At 35.9% G+C, this 17,763-nt stretch overlaps 1 protein-coding gene across 8 annotated transcripts in view; it reads right to left on the bottom strand.

Moving 5' to 3' along the window:
* The window catches only part of PCNX1 (pecanex 1), an 89,417-nt gene that overhangs the window by 46,220 nt on the left and 25,434 nt on the right, over positions 1 to 17,763 (bottom strand). For 3 of the 8 annotated variants that reach the window (XM_064658259.1, XM_064658257.1, XM_064658265.1), the window contains exons 7-8: positions 10,497 to 10,629; positions 5,764 to 5,948 (exon numbers count right to left, since the gene is read on the bottom strand). The exons of 2 other annotated variants lie outside the window; for them this stretch is intronic. In XM_064658259.1, the coding sequence (XP_064514329.1) occupies positions 5,764 to 5,948; positions 10,497 to 10,629 (318 nt within the window). The remainder of the gene's footprint in view (positions 1 to 5,763; positions 5,949 to 10,496; positions 10,630 to 17,763) is intronic. 3 more of the 8 variants (XM_064658262.1, XM_064658261.1, XM_064658258.1) reach the window with 2 other exon arrangements.

Genomic DNA, 17,763 nt, shown 5'->3' on the forward strand with positions numbered 1-17,763 from the left:
ACAGCGTGTGCCAGAGTTCAGTAACACAACAGCTCTCTCTCCAGTAACAATTACTTCTGCTATAGGCATAAGTACAAAGTTCACTTATTACGGTTTTTTTCTCAATAGCTAAGATTTTAATTAAGTACTTTAGTTAATTATCTTTTGGTTTTTAATGGGTAGTTAACAGTTGATAATGATGCTTAAAATTTAAACTAGTGCAAGATATGAGTAATCTTCCCACAACTAATAAAAAACCTTGGCTATGTGGCTTTATTTCTTAACTGCATCAGTAAAAAAAAATTTCAGCAGCAAACATGGAAATATTGGATAATACATTTCAGATTCTACTCAGGACACTAATATGCATAAATTATTATGGAAAAAACTCCTGAGGAATCAGCCCTTAAAAGAAACAGGGAAGCTTGCATAATTTCTTCGTGTTTTTACATTACTGAATAGAGATCCTGGAAATTAAACTTTCTAACTTTTAAATTAATGAAATCCTGGTAACAGAACTCAGAATATACTACTTGGTCATGTAACTTCCCATTCTCTTGGGCTGAGATAACAAATCAGATATATTTATTTAAGAAGAAGTTTACGGAACTGTTACACTCATGATTATCTACAGTTCCCTCTCATGCAACTCATCTTTGAATCTGTCAAAATTTACTGCATTTATATTGTTGCTGTAAGTACTGCACTGCTGTGGTGTGATGTAACAAACCTGGTTAACAGGGAGGTATCAAACAAACAGAACACTTAATTCCAATTGTTTATACACAAACTACAAAACGGACTCAAGTTACGCCATACTTGCAATTTATCCACATAGGCTTCCCACTGAAAGTTAGCTCCCTGGCAAGCAAAGGACAGCATCTCATTAAAACAAAGTTGTCTGCCCATTTTTTTCTTTTGGTTTTTGTTTTGTTGGGGTTTTTTGTTTGTTTTTCTTTTAACTAAAAGGGCTTTTCAGAAAAGCCTCAACTCATGTGAGACAGAAAACTTGACAGGACTGTTCATCGTTGTTGAGGACACAAACTATAAACTGGGACCGGAGATAATATGTCTAAGCTCCAAAGTCCTACAATGAATACTTTTTAAGCTTTATGAGACAGGAATAGCTTCCTCACAGTACACTCAAACTCTGATGAACAATTTCAGCACCCACAAGATTCAATACATATGGATATACCTATCATTTTTATTACCCTAGTGGCTTTCTCTCCCTCCCATTTCTACGTTTTCCGCAGCATTCTCTGAAATATTTTTAATAGCATCACAGTGAATAAGCTTAAGAAAATATTTTCTTTATCTAAAACCTGTAGTTTTATCAAGTTGTGAACAAATAGGAGACTCCATGTTTGTTTTACCAATCAAGAAATACATTCAACAGCGCGTTTGCCCACTCAACAGAAATGTTTGTAACTTCTGCACACATACCCCCCCACACACACACACGCACAGAGAAGGGAGAGCTGTAAGTTCTTTGCAAATCCAAGTCACCCAAAACTGTTCTATTTGGACCAGGTTACAAAAAACCAAAACCAAGTCACTGATACTCAAGCACACAGATCCAAAATGCACCTTCGTTCTGACACGAAAAGATGAATGTACTTCCTTTGAAAAAGGTTTCCTTGTTCCAAAAGACATAAATCTCTCATCACCACATACGGAGACAATCACGTAACAGTTCACATGGTACGAACTGGTGTTCCCACAGTTAAGGGCATCAGTGAAAGCAACAGGCTGATGAGCTTACACAGATGAAACCTGGAAGACTTAAGTGGCTCAGGATCCAACTAAAGTGGTGCTCTGATGGTTTCCTCAGCTAAGTTATTTTCAGTTTATTTCCCAGTTTTACAACTAATAAATATTACTTTGTTTCAAATCTCTCAGACTAGTTCAGAATGTTACAAACACTTATTGACATGTTAGATCAAGATATATTCACCTACTGCTTCAGTCAGTATTTTTTAAATCCTAGTCAGCAAAACCAAAGCCATCAGCATTTGAATACTTTGTAGAGTGCTAGGAGCTTTACTTCCAAAAATCAAAATGTTACCTTTATCTATGATATGAAGACTTACATGTTTTCAATTAGAACACTTCAAAGCAGTTCATTTTTAGCTCCTATATGAAGTTTCTCAAAAGAATAACTTACCTATCGTGCTGAATTCCACACACTACAACAGGGATATTTTCCATAAGAAAAATGAGAAATTAATATTTCTTTTCTATCTGTACCTTTGAAAATGCTTCCACGTCCATCCTAAATAAATTACATCTATTTAATAATAAAAAGGTACTGAGGAACTGCTTCTAAATGATTTTTTAATCAAGTAAGTAATCTGTGTATACATTTTTCTTTAGAGAAAAGTTTTGATATTCAAGACCATCCAACCGCCTTCATAAATTAGAATACTTCAATAAATAGGAAAGATTATCGCTTGCATATAAATGATACAACCAGAAGTGCAGCATAGAAGCATAATTGTCTTGTAAAGCTCCAGGTGACCAGTCCTCTTTAAGTACAAAAGCAATATTCCTGAAAAAAAAAAAAAGTCATCTAGCCAAGGACAAGGGGCTGTTTTTTTGTTATTTTATTTTACCCCAGTTTCAGAAACTGGGCATCTGTTCTAAACTCAGTACTTTGATTCCTACCTACTTCACAAATTCTAATTTGAATTTAATCAGCCTTCACTGCAAGGACTGAAAAATCCCACTCATCACCCACATGTCTCAAGAATCAGATATTACAGAGAAGAAAAAAAGCATTAGTACTGTCACGTTGTGCTCTGAAAACTGTCATTCACCTAAGTCACGGCATGCGTTTTGTTGCTTTCTGGATTTATATTATATTAATCCTGCCTATAACCATGGCATTTCGTTTGCCAACTTTCCTTTCTTTCCTGTATTCCTTCTATGATTTACTCCATGTTTACTGCTCCACATCAAACTCCTTTTCCATCCTTTCAAGTTCCTTACCTCTCAACCCTCAAGAAACAACAACATAATTGATAAAAATCTTCCTACTTTGAATCTGGAAGACTGAAGATAACGACTCAAAGCATCTTTCCTTACTCTCAGGACAATGCCTAGTTAAAGATAACTGTACAGTCACCAGATCGGGTGTAGGATGGGTATAATACTGCAAGGTTCATCCTTTGTAAAATAAGCCACCAGAATTCAAGTTAACAGACAAGAAACTTTAAAGTAAACAAAACCAAAAATTGTGTCTTGTAAAGAGCTGCAGTTTGACATCAACATATAAGTGGAAAAAATGAAGAAGCAGATACTCCATTAGTAAAGAAAAACAGGAGCCCTAAATGTGAGGGTTTTTAAAGTAAATTAAGGCATGCCCTGCTTGCCTTTCCAAGAGAATGTGAATTAAGAAAAAGAACTCACATATGCACTGTACAGAGATATATAACCCCATCTGCTACATTTGTCACCCATATTTCCAGTTGCTATAAACCCGGTTTTGTTTCCATGTACTTCCCCAGTCTCTATTTTCAGTATTTTTTCTGCCCTGGGCAGTCACAGTGATTTCCACAGTGACAAGGAAGTAGTCATATCTCCTGCAGTTTTAATTTTTATTCTGATGCTGTTCAAGGAAAAAACAAACTACAACTTTTCCCCACCCCCAAACCATAAACAACCTAAAGTAAAGTAACTGGGTTATCTTTCACTGTAAGGTAGCTTGGGATAATAGAGCAAAACCTTACTCATAAGGGAAACAGAAGTAGTGTTACCTCTTCCCTGAATGACGATTAAAAACAAACCCAAAATAAAAACAAACCATGTACCAGTTAAAATACTTTCCTTTCTTGTCAGGTCTGATAAAGGAATCATACACATGAAAGCTTGCACCATTCTGCCAATTATTTTACTCTTAACAAAAGAAAGTACCTGTCCCACAAAGCCTGCTACACAAACTAGAAAATTTGATTTTCCTTAAATAATATAAAACAGATTCTGCCTAGAATACCTGCTTTCCCTCAAAGGTTTCTAAACAGATGCTCAGCGTTTCAGAACAGGGAAAAAAAATCCCTATTATACATCAGATTTTCACCTAGCACATCATGGAAGTTTTGTGCATCCCCAAGACAATTGTGATGTCCCATGTAAGTGTAAGCACAGTACAGGCAAAGTTTCAGAAGAACTGAGCCATATAAATTTCTGAAGCCTTCAATACACACCCGATGCGACGAATACGCCTTTTTAGAGAGCGTGAATATCACGCTGAATCTCTTAAATGGTCCACTTTGATTTCTCCTATAGCATAGGAATATATGTTCTTAAATAACTTAGACTTACCTAGATTGTGTATTATTTCTCAAATTCTATAAAACTTGACTATTATTTTGGGTAAGATGAACTAAATCCTTCAAATAATGATGGCTTCAAGAATATATTTCAATGTTAACCTTGGACAGATATAACCAGTACCCCTGAATTCCAGAGTTATATTCCAATATTTTTTCAAACAAGAAATAAGAGTCCTAATGAAACAAAGAAATCTGCAGTTTCATGTGATAAGCTTTCCTACTTCAGAGACACATACAAGCACTGAGAAGTCTCAATTTTTTTAATCTAGTCACTAGTAAAGCAAGAGAATCTAAAACGAGGTAACTAGATTGTGTGTATTTAGTACATCTGCAGTTACTTTTTATAAAACATCTCAGAAGGACAGAGCTGTTTTCAGTTTTGTTTGTATTCAGTTTTTCCTTATATTGAAGCTAAATGATGCAGAAGAATGAAGACTTAGTCAAACTCACATTTAAAGAGTTGCCACACACTGGAAACTCTTCAAGTTTCCCCACTATTGGGGTAAGATGGCAATTCACTTATCTTTTAGTACTGGGTTGCAGTAAGGTCTGAAACAAGTGTTTTGTCTGAACAAACTTGTACTTTTAGGTTATTACAGCTGACAGCTGCTCAAAATTCTGTCACTAACAATTGTCAGTTATAGATGCCCATTTTAATAATTCCAGGAAGAGTTACATATTAATGCTGAAGTCATAAGTAATTCAGGCCATGTACAGAGAGATGCAGAGATCCCTGCCAAGAATTTTTCCACATCTGCCCCTGCATTACTGTGCGGCAAGAGATAAGTCACTTATCAGGACCATCCCAACTTCCTTCTCCCTAGCAATTTTATTAGCTGTATAGAAGTTAATTAAGAAGTTAATGGTTAATACCACATAAAATGGACCATGAAGAACTAAGAGGCACTAAAAAGCTCTGTAAAATGATGACATTTGATATAAGAAAGACTCCAGATTTCCTTCTAATATGAAGCTCCTAATTTAAGGTGTGTATGAAAAGCAAAGCACTTATTTACATGAGCATTTCTTTTCTGAACAGCAGCTACGCAACACTCATCTAAAAAAAACAAGATCAAGAATTCCTAGGGACCATAACAAGCAGTTTTTTCAGGAACCAGAAGATCCCCAAAGTCTCAATCTCTGCTCAACTGCCTGCAACACTGCAAGAAAAAAGTTATTTATTATTCGTTTTACATTGTTCAACTCAAGAAAGCTCTCCCAACATGTATCTATGCATCCTTAGAGATTTCCCACCATGCATTCCTTAGAGAAAGTGCCTGGAAAGGCGACTGACAAAGGCAAGTAATTGATGACCAATATCACCTTCCTAGAAACACACCTACAAGATTCAGAAACAAAGCTCAGGTTAACTGATTTCCACCACATTATTACCAACAAATCTGCCGTATTAAAACTTCCATGTCACCAAGGTTACATAAGGCCTGCATACCAAGTTCATCGTGCAAACTGCTACCGCCTACAGCAGATGCAGTGGCATGTGATGCTTCTAAGTGGACACTCCCATTTCTCACCAGCAAGGAGGCGCTAGCGCCGGGCACAGCTGCCTGGGAAGGGGGGCGGGACTGCACTCTGACCTGGGAGGAGGACTGCTGGCCTTGCTGACCATCTTGAAGGCTACGAGAAAACACGCATTGGGGACACATTACCAGGAAGAAGTGAAAAATAGCCAGAAGTGAAGCAAAACAAGATTTTTCAGTTTAAAGAGGAAAACCTTGAAAGAGTATAGCATTAAGCAGCCAATTATTAGGGTTAAAGTAACCCATATGTTCTGAACATTTGGACACTAGTTATAATCTAGAGATACTGTTCCTATCAACTTCTTAGAAGAAGCACTGCTTTCTAACATCTCCCCAAGTCACTTACAAGTATATTCTTATAAGTCTTAATTTATTACTGGTGGTTAGTCTACAATTAGGTCTCAATTAGTCTACAATTAGGTCTCACCTGAGGTATCACCGACACATAGTAGTGACTATTCCAGTCTACTCACAATAGCTGGGGTCCTTTTTGCTTACTGAGGTATCACTTGGTCAGCTGTTTAACTAGCTGTTTGGGGTCTTTATAAGTCACAGTGACATCACCTTTCTTGTTATTAATCTGCACTCTAACTAGAAAATGCCTTTAAGCACTGTTAGCAGCCACGCACTACCATGGACCTTGTAGATAATTCAAGTTATGTTTGGATCCAGAATTTTTTTAAACACATTAAGACTACCTATAACAAGTTATTAATTAGCAAAAGTTTTAAGTCTATTTTTGAGAGTACAGGAAAAGCTTTATTACTCACCAAAACACAGGTTTTAAAAGCTAACTTGGGTTTCAGAGAAATTTGTACCTTTATAGCCATAAGCAGACAATGCTTGAAAATGTTAATTCTCCTCTTCACAGCCTTTTCATTGCAAAACTATTTTATAAAGCTATTTAACAAAGTCAGGTCTTTTAACAGCTTGTTTAATATTAAACATTTAATACTAGACATGGCAAAGTGTCAGAGTACATAATGTTTACAGTTGATATCCCATCTTTGCAAGAGCAGTGTTTTCTTTATTGTTCATTTTGTGAACTTAAAGAAATTACACATCACAGTCATTAGCTGTGAAATTATTTTAGACATGAAAAAAGATTTTGTATTTTAAAGATTGTGGAAAATATCTTAAACACTCTCTTTTGAAAAATAATCTGTACCACCTGTTGCTTTTAACACTTCACTGTTTACAGTGTAATACTACAGTTGGCAAATGAGGCAACTAAAAAAAAAACAAGATCTTACTAAGAGTTGAGGGGCTATATCTGATGTACTTGCTCTTAACAATATTTTCTAGAACATCTACTTTTCAGTTCTTTTTTGTTAGAGCATCACTGGAAAACAAAATATAGATATAAGAAGAGGTGTTAAGAAAAGCTCATGCAAAATAATGCAGACATGCACACAGCTCATGAGGAAAAGAACTGCAACTCATTAATTTATCATATTCTAACATATTTTAATCTGAAATTTAAATTCAGTGTTTTGCTGCTGTACACAAGGCTTTCAGTGAGCTATGCAGCAACAAAAGCCCTAAGGAAGCTCTTAGGTGTGTTGGCCTTCATTGTCTCCCTTATTATCAGCAACACCCAAACAATGCTAAACAATACCGCTTTCCCTTGAATAGCAGGTACATATCAAAAGGTATATACACAGCTGCTCTTGGAGTAGTTATTCATATCTGTTACAATTAAAAAATCCCATCAAAATATCAATGTCAACTGATTGTACAGATATGCAATAAATGTGTTTATTCTCCACCTAATTAATAAGAATAAAATTCTGCTTCAGACAGTCATTTACACACATGCATACACCATTGATTGCATGGGATGTCAATGCATACTTATTTTTAAAGTGCCCAAAACACTGTTGGCATTTAGGCAGGACAAAAGTAGGGGATGGTGGTTTTATGGTGGGCTTTAGGTTTATTTTCATTTTTAATTTACCAGGCAAAGTACTCTTTTGTCTAATTTAGCAAGAAACCAGCAGAACTTACTAGACCAGGTTTAATTTGTCTGTCCTTGCCAAAGACACACATATATAATGCCATTGTCTCTTTTACTAAACATTCCATAGAGGAAGCGAAAAGAAATTGCAATAATGGATTGGAAATCTAAAAAAAAAAACAACAAAAAACCCCACACATTTAGCTCAACAGGTTCTAGGGAACATCTCCACATCATCCAATTTTAAGACAGAGTTAGAAGACTGGAGATTAAAGTTTTGTTGGCAAGAATAAGAAAGTAGTAACATCAGGGCAACTAAAGATTAGTAAATCTAATACTCTTAGAAGTTTAATATCTGAAGTCATATGGATTAGCAATATCAGGAACTAGACTGAGGCAGCTCACCAACAGCATATACGTCAGTACAGTTGCAGTGATATTTTGAAAACATCTTGGCGGTAAATGGCTAAAAATCTCTATTTCTTCACTTATGCAGGATTTATTCTTTTTAAATCTTTCTTAAGGGTTTCCTTCTTCCAGCAACACAGAGAATTTACACTAAAATTAAGCTACTCATATAAAGTTTTATTACAGACTATTCATCTAGAAATCAGAAGAGTAATACATTTTATCAGATACATTCCACAGTTGATAGCTCAAATGGAATTTTGTCAACAAATCTGAAAGCACTTTGCTGTTTGGTAGGACTAAGGCAATGTAACCCCACTCCAAGGAACAATCATTAACCATTACAAACAATGCTTTGAGCAAAGTAACCTCACTAAGTATTAATTCTGAATATATTTATAATACAAGTATTTTTGATAATGTGTGTCATTATGTTAGAGAGAGTACAGAGAGTTTTCTTTTTTTTTTCTTTAGAATGGAACAAGTTTAGGTAACTGGAAGATGCTTAGACGAAATATAAGGCTAGAATATTCAATATGTTTTTTCTGCCCTTGAACATCTTGTCTGATTGAAAAGTTACTTCCACCAACTTCAGTTTTCTCATGATCTCTCACTGAAGTTGAGCTTAAGCCATAGGAACCTTAATGACTGAACTAGCATGGGAAAACGAGGCAGCTGTCAACCACAGTCTAAAACAGAGTCCCTTATTTTCCCTGCTTTATACTTATTTAAGAGAAAGAAAACACTGATTAATGACTAATACACAGTTAAGGAGTTTTGATTAGTCTGCACAGCCTCTTATGAGGCAATACACAAAACTACATTGCCCTCTCTTATAAAAAAAGGAGAAAAAAAATCAGATGCAAGTGAAGGCAACTAGGTAAAGCAAAAGTGATCTGAGAAAATGTAAAGTTTTATCATCCTTCACTACAAAGTAAATCACCAACTTAAAGCTGAACAAGCTACATTCAGCAAGACCAAAAGCTTAACAAAAAAACCTGCAATTATGTGATTACTGCTACATTCTGCACTAGCTACTGAAAACACGTCTAACTGGTTTCAGTCCTTGATATGGCAGAAGTTAATCCTCCTGTAAGATTTTTAGATACCATTCTTAAAATCTCCCTGCCTGAGGAAAATTTAAAGGTTAGTCCTTGATTATTTCAGTGATGCAACAAAGATGGCACAATTTCTCTGCCACCCTCTATTGTAAAGCATTTTCTTGTTATTTGCTCAGTTCTATAGCTTTTTCTAGCTCAAAAAATTACACAAATATTCCCAAAACACAAAAGCACTCTGCTTCTATTATTAAAAGACAGCTAAGCATACAAAGAAAGATCATTAAGAATATACAACATATACAAGTATTCCCACCTATTTATCATATAACTGAAGAAAGAATTATTTTGATATGTATGGGGGGGTGTTCCTTCTTCTGCTCACCAGATTCTCCAATACTATAGGCAACCAAGAGATTGAAAGATTTAAAAAGTAAGTTTAAAAACTTATTGTGGTTGCTGTTGCTACTGTTCAGGCTGACAGCTCAAACAGAGCTGCTGTATGTAACAAATCACTAGGCTCAGCACTGAAAGCAAATGGGCCAGTGAAGGTTAGGGACTCCTGGGATACATGTATACAGTACAGCTTTAAACATTGCCAAGACATGTAAACTGCCACATAATTAAACCTAATACTAAGCAATACTGTGCATTCTATTTACTTCATTATTTCTCTTTTGCTGTAAAAAGCTGCAGGGTATTTTTCAAAAGGGTTTACCTGTATTTAAGATTTGGAGCCTCTGTTTGTAAGACTCAGCTCTTTATAAGGTTCTGTCGTTTTGCTATTATGCTTCTCTCTCACTATCTACAGATGTGAAAACTGTAGTACCAGGCCCTAATAGTTACTTTCTTAAAGGAAAGGAAAACAAAATGGGGAGTGGCGAATACTATTTTCTTCGGGTTTTCTCCTTGATTGAAAGTAAAAGTTTATAAAATTTTTGATAAAAAAAAATCACTGAGTCTAAGTTTGTTAGCATTTGTTAACTTTTCTATCAATCTGAAAACACCTATAACATGTTAGAGACTGGCTATCCTGACTGTTTTTTAAATAGTGCCACATATACATGCACAATTCAACAAGCCCACAGTGACATGCAGTGACAGCTCAAGGAAGTTATGGTGGGGAAGGAAGTAAAAAGTGCTTTTCTGGCAACACTGGTGGGTGTGGGGAAGTGGTCTGCTGCATGCATGCTAAATATGGTGGAACATTTAGATACCCTACCTGAGGGGTGATCCGATGAGCAATGTAGGAGGGGTAGGGTTACTCCCTGCATTGTGCCGGCGTCGTACTGCCTGACGCCTAAATGTGCTGCGCTCACGACGAAATGTGACAGCCTCCTCGCTGGCTTGTGCTGCTGCATCAAGACAGACTTTAGGTCAAATCAGAACCCATCCTAGTTACGTACACAGTAACTTAAGACTGCTTTCTTCCCGTTGACCCTCCCCAAGTTAATGAACGTGACTTGCAACAACGAATCTAGCTTATGCCCTGACTGTTCAAATAACCTGCCTTAAGACAGGATCACGACACACAGTTATTAGCAAAAATCTGGGTGCTTGGGGGTTGTTCTTGCATATACAGATTACTTTTTTTTTTACCCCAGATCCAAATAGCCAGGTTGTAAAACAAGTTGGATATCCCCAAGTCTCTTCCATTTACACAGGGCAGGAAGAGACAAGACTGATCTCCCCCTTTTTCTCATTTAACAAATAATTAAGGAGAAGTCTAAAAGACAACCTAGCAAAGTTGTCATCATCTTCTCAATTTTATAACTTCTGCCAAACAGGTAGGGCGGAGGTTAACCTCATCATGACTCTTTTAGGAGACAAAAAGAGAGTCACTTTTTTTTCCTGGTAAGCAGCAAGGGATACATTTTGCTCATTCTACACTAGTTACAATATAATTTACAGAAGCAGGGGGTTGAGAATAAGTGAAAGAATAACTTCTTTGTAAGGATTGATGGTTTTGCTATTTCAACTACCCAAACGAAAGGTTTGGTTCACTTATAAAGCAACATTGTAAAAAACAGTCAAGGGATTCAAATATTTATCCACATATTATCCCCTAAAATCCACCTGTGCTCCTTAAGCTTCACAGTCTGAACAATTTCAAACTTGGACTGCTTCATGGTGGGTCTACAATCCAAGAGTCTTCCTCCTGAGCCAAGGAAGCTCCTGGTCAATTTGAATGCAGAGTACTAGAGAGTATAAATGAACAGGCCACAGAGAAAATAGGGTTTGCCAGGCAAGTGAAGGAGGAGAAAAAAAAACTGCCACGAAATCAATGCAAGAGAAGAATCACAATACTGACAGGGAAGTCACAGTTTGGTAGCCAAGTTACTAGCTACTAGAGTGAGAAAACCAAGAATTGTGTCAAACCAAAAAAAAAAAAATCACAAAAAACAAAAACACAAGAAACCAACACAGAGAGCAAGGCTTTTTTTGATGGCAGAAAGATCACAGGCACAATAGCCCATTTTCTTTCAGCACAGTTCAGATTACAACATGGTTGTCATTAAGCTTTCAAAACTTACCAGCAAATATTCTAATGCTGGTCTACAGGGAGTAGCAACCTATAGCAACCTGCTTCTGCTGTGTATTACTGCAGGGAACAAGAGTCTAAGTCCATTCATGAAACACAGGTTACTAAGAGAATACTATAAGTGAAGCTTCAATCTGCAGCTTGCTTTAAAAGCGGAGAAGCTACATGAAGAGATATACTTTAACATCAATATCCAAGTGTACAAGCATTTCATTACCAAAACACCAAAAGTTAAGGGCGTCCTTAATGAGGTCCTTTCTTGTATTTTTAGGAAAACTGTGGGATTTGTTCATTTTCTCATCATTCCTCCACAACTGTTTTACAATTCTAGGCACAAATAGATTATACTTCTTTTTAAGTGTATTTTGGCAAGAATTCAATAAATTTCTCATGTGGTTTAATATACAGCTTCATTTTATACACTGTCTAATTTCTTCAAGGATTTCTTTACAGCTCTCACACTTGAAGTACTAAGCAAGTAAAACACACTAAACAAGACATTATGAATCCCGACACACTAGGTCAAAATTGCCCACTAATTGTGGGTGCCTATTTGTGAAACTCATTTTTTCTCGTATACACATCAACATACAAAAATTCATTCACAACACAGCTTTCACTGACTTCGGATGCAAAAGCAATTCCGGTAATCAGGCCATAGTTGATCACCATGAAGTAAAGAACAGTGACTAGTCTTAACTGAAATGTAAATATCTGAATTACCATTAAGATGGTAAACATCAGCATTACATCGGAATTACCATTTGCAACTACTTAGCAAAAGCAGCATTCAAGTGTAATTCTTCAAGGCGGCATACTTAACACTGACAACATCTGGTTTTCTTTCCATGTCCTTTATCCAGTAAACATAACCTTCCTCGATAACTGAAGCCCAGACTATAGAAACACAAGAAGTCCTTCCTACACAGCTCTAGTTTATCACTAAACCAAGTCCACCTCAAGGACTGACAGAGGCAGTGTCCTGCGGGAAAAATACAAATATAAACATGTTCGAAAAAAAAAACCACATATGTACTTGGGGATTAAATTCAATGCTGCACAGGCAAATAGCTTCGTCATTTTCTAACGTTTTATTATTTTACTTTAACCTTTAAAAGTCAAAGTAGATTTTGATGTAGCTTTCTACCTAATGTACCAAGAGATTTTTGATTTATCCTTAAACTTTTGTTCAATGCACATCTTTATGCATTCTTCCTGAACGTAGGTGGTGACATCCAGGATCAGTAAACAAGTCTGCAAGTTCTTTTGAAAAGACTGCAGGGCTTTTCAGACCAACCACCTCCAAGTCTGCTAACATTATGCAATATCAAGAAGCTACATGTGGAAACTATGACTAAGAAAGTGAAGGAAAAAAAAAGCTAGCTGAGCAGAGACAATTAGTTTGAAGTGCAGAAAGCCAAACCAAGCAAAAATGGGGTTTGGTTGTGGTTTTGTTTTGTTTGTTGGGTGGGCTTTGTTTGATTGTTTTTGTGGAGAGCTTTTTGGTGTTGTGGGTTCTTTTAATATCACTTAAAGAACACACACAATTAAAGTAATATATACCGGTACAGAAAGTTACCTGTGTTAATTCGTATTATTTGTGTTTCTACTTGCCCTTAATAAGAAGGAACAGTGCAACTGCTTGTGAGTTCACTAGTAGAAAGTATGATAAAGTTCCTAAATTACTCTCTACCATTATCTGAGAGCAGCTTAATCATGAAGGAAATTACTCTGTTTTAAAATAAATAAGCTTCCTTTAATATTTACAATCCGATATACACACTTGTCCAATACTGCTACTTTCAACAACTTACTCTAGTCTCCAGAAACATAACATCCAACATCTACACTCATGGACAAAATCTACATGTAACAGGAAAAGATAACATAGGTTATAGTTTTAAAGTTCCTGCTTACTTAAATTATATCAGTAGAGGAAGACAAGTTTTTCAGCTTACAGTGTGTTTGTTAAAATGTGCTCTATTTTTGTGTTATTCTACACTTCTGTGCTGAAACACTGCACTTAATTCATGTCAAAATTTAAGTATACATTTCCTCTGCATGTTGTCATATGAATGTGAGTCCCCAACACTATCTGCTCTCAGGAACAGAAAAATCAAGTTTGCAGATCAGATTTGAAGTTCAAAGTGCATGAGTTTGAAATACAAACCTACATAATGCAGATCAATAAAATAAGAGGTGGAGACCTAATAACAAACTTAACCCCTCCCACACTTATTCCCAACTATAATATATCTAATTTCAAGGAGGACATAATTTGACTTTTGTATTTGTTAATGAATATGCATTTGCATGCAAATTGCACTAAAATTAATACTTCTGATTGGAAAAAAGCCAAATTAGCAGTTACTTAAAAATTTACGAGGGTATTGTTTTGTCTTCAGCCACTTGGAATGATACTAAAGTTTTTGACTTACATGTCTGTAGTTCCTCAAAATTTTAAACAGAACTGAAAACTCATAGTTTTACACTACAGCTATATAACTGTTGTATAATGCCACTAGCTTTAAGAAACAAAGTACAAATATTTGCTTTCAAAGGGGAACATTTATGCAAACAAGCCAAAACATTTGCAACATCTCCCTGTACCCATTTACCAATGTTTCTAACCAAAACTTAGAAGATGGAAGCTGAAGAAGCATAATATGAAAAAGGAGAATTTCCAAATTTTATTGCATCAACAAGTCCATTTAATTTTGTTACACAAAAATGCTAAACCCTGTGCCTTACATAAATTCTGAAATACAGATATATTCTTCACAAGAAGATTCCTGGAAATATATGGTATGGAGATAATACAGCAGTGAAATATCGATGTGGAAAACCACAAAGTTCTCCAAGGAAAAATTGCAAACATCAGTCTAACTGGAAAGCAAGCAACAACATCAACAACAAAAAAACCCAACCCAACCCAAACCAAACAAAAAAACTACAAAAAAAACCCACAAAAAAATCCCCCAAAACAAAAAACCAAGAAAACCAAAACCAAAACACCACAATGGAAACCACGTCCCTCACACTTCTCAGGAAAGAAGAAAAAGAAAAACAAGCAAAAACAACCCCAAAAAACATCCCTTCCCCCATCACTCTATGCCTAAATGGTTTTGAACACTAGTCAGGTTAAGCATGGTTAGAGGTGTGCAGGGAACAAAGCAATGCTTGGACATGCCATTTTTCTCCCTATCAAATGGGAAATTGTGATCTAACTATTTTCAATCACTTTAATTACTAAGCCTACATATTCTCAGCAAGAGCTGAAATGAATAGTTTATGGCTCATGCACTCACACAAGCAATGAAATCTGTCTTCTAAAACAGAACATACTTTGCCAAACCAAACAGCTGAAATTTTATTGTTCCATACTGAGCATCTACATCTCATTTGTGTTCGAAACCTGAGAAAAGACATTCTTCACATGCATTTATGGGTTAACACAACCACTCTCCTCATGGCTGAGGCATTCATAGTTTATTTTCACGTGCCCTAACACTATTTTAAAAACCACACTTGTAAGATACTCAAGCAGAAAGGAATCTGTGCCGTCTGTATCTTCACCATGCAGTTGTTAATCACATTATTATTATGCACCATAATAAAACCTTCAATTGGAGGGATTTCTTATACTTCGCAGATGAAACATCAAAGTATTGGATTAGAGTGTTATAACTTACTACGAATGTCTAATGAAAAATATCACTAATGAATATTTCTAAAGAACAGAGATGTGGGCAGCAAGGAAGAAACAATGAAGAACAGAGGGACATCTCCAAGATACAAACTTTTGCTAAAAATTAGGGCAGAAGAGAACAACACACAATTTAGGAAGGAAAGCAAAGCCCAAGACTTCAGTGTTGTAACTGAATTTATGTGGAGAAAAAAAAACAAAGAAGAAAACCAAGTTTGAGACTAGCCTGGAGCAATATTTACAATTATGTCAGAAAAGTCACTACAACAATCTGAAAAGCAAAACACTGTCAAGGAGGGAACAAGCAGAACAATAAAATTACCTGGTTTGAATTCTGAACCAAACATTTTTACAGACCAGCTTGATAATCAAATTTTTATAGTAATGCCAACGATAAAACTAGGAGTCTCAGTTATTCTACTTCACTGTACTTCCCACTTGAGTTATTCTGCTTTTAAAAATTAGGCACACAGACCTCTTGAATCTAATATGTTAATCGACTTCAGGTCAAAGAACTAAAGCTATACCTCATCTGATCCCCTGCCCAATACAGTCCCTATATCCTGGGATTTGGGTATCAATAGCTAGTATTATGCTTATGTAGCAGACAAATGTTCATAGTCTACATTAATCTTTAGGAAAGTTCATTCTGACTTTGGATTTAGATTTATTCACTTTAAGGAAAAGATGCTATAAAGCTTTAGAACACAGCCCTTCCAGCATAGATGGCATACTATTTTAGTGTATACACAGAAAGTCAGGTTTGCACTGCATGGCCTTAACTATAACACCAAAGGTTAATTAGTAGCCAACTTTGATACATCCTGAAATTACCTATCATAGCTACATTTGGCAACAACGTGAGTTCTTCCATCACAGTCCACAGAGCTCTTAAAACCTTCTCGCTGTATGCATAACAGTAAACCCAGGTACATCTAAAAAGCAGCAGGAAAAAAGTGGCTTATAAACCTAAGTTAGTAGATGGAGCTTCATTTTTATCTAGTATCAAGAATTCCTATTCAATTCCTGTTTGAGATGAATACTTAGCAAATTTATGAACAGCACATGTCAACAAAATTGAATCACTCATTCCAAACCAAGTAAAAGTGATCTAATGTAAGCCTATATATTATCCATAAATACCAGAAAGGGGACAAAACAGACAAGATGGAGTCCCCACAAAATATACAAAAATTTTGCTTTACTAGGGAGTGATTAACAACTAGTAGATGCAAGATTAATTCCAAGTGTCATTTTATTGTTAAATTCCAAAACTGCAAAACTCCACTGTAGCCTGATACATCATTCCTAACACTGTCTACATCTTTAAGTGTTGAATGGCAACAATCTCACCTCTGAGATAACGAGATATCCAAGATTGTAGGTAATTCTGTAAAACTCAACCTTTACACACAAAAGCTGTGACAGTACAAATAATGTTTTCAAAGTCATGCTTGAACAACAACGCAGGTAGATTATGACACTGCTAGTTAATATCTAAAAAAAAAATCAAGTAAAGGGACACAATCTTTTGGTTCCAATAAAGAACCTCATATAGAGGAGAGCGCTTTCTACTTGCCTGATCTGCTTAACTCGATCCAGTTACAGAAGTTGTCCTGCTGAACACATGAACAGAGATAGCTAACATACACACAAGCAACACAGTAACTTTACACATTTTTCAGTTTTATTTCTAAACTCTGATTTCTCATGCAAAACTGTAGTTCAACTGTGAACTGGAAGACTCACAGAAAACAGAGCAGAAGCTCCATCTTCTGTAACTATATTAATTCTACCTGCAGAAAACGTATCTAACTAAAGCCATCAGAAGCATGGAACAGCTCTACAACACAGGCAAAATAAGTCGTAACTGCAGACCATGTGCAACATAAGCACAGCAGGAAAAAAGTAATATATTAGTAACAGCTGGCATGACCATTGGCTGAATAGCAGAGAAGTAAATAGCACTTTTAATTTTGGAAAGGATACTGTGCAATTACAGGCAGATACGCTAAGCATATATGTACAAATACACACAGACTGAAAAGATGAACAGGTTCCCATATGTCATAAAAAATGCTGAACTAACCCAAACTCACAAAACCCTATTTTGCCTGCCTGTAGAGACGTACTGCAGACCACAAACACACAGAAGAACAGTATGAGCTATTACTTCAATATTGCTATGCAATGTACAGAAGGAAAAATGCATTACATTACATGCAGTTTTATTTACAAAAG

The sequence above is a fragment of the Pseudopipra pipra genome, chromosome 6 (genome assembly GCF_036250125.1).
Source record: "Pseudopipra pipra isolate bDixPip1 chromosome 6, bDixPip1.hap1, whole genome shotgun sequence".
Taxonomy (NCBI): Eukaryota; Metazoa; Chordata; class Aves; order Passeriformes; family Pipridae; genus Pseudopipra; species Pseudopipra pipra.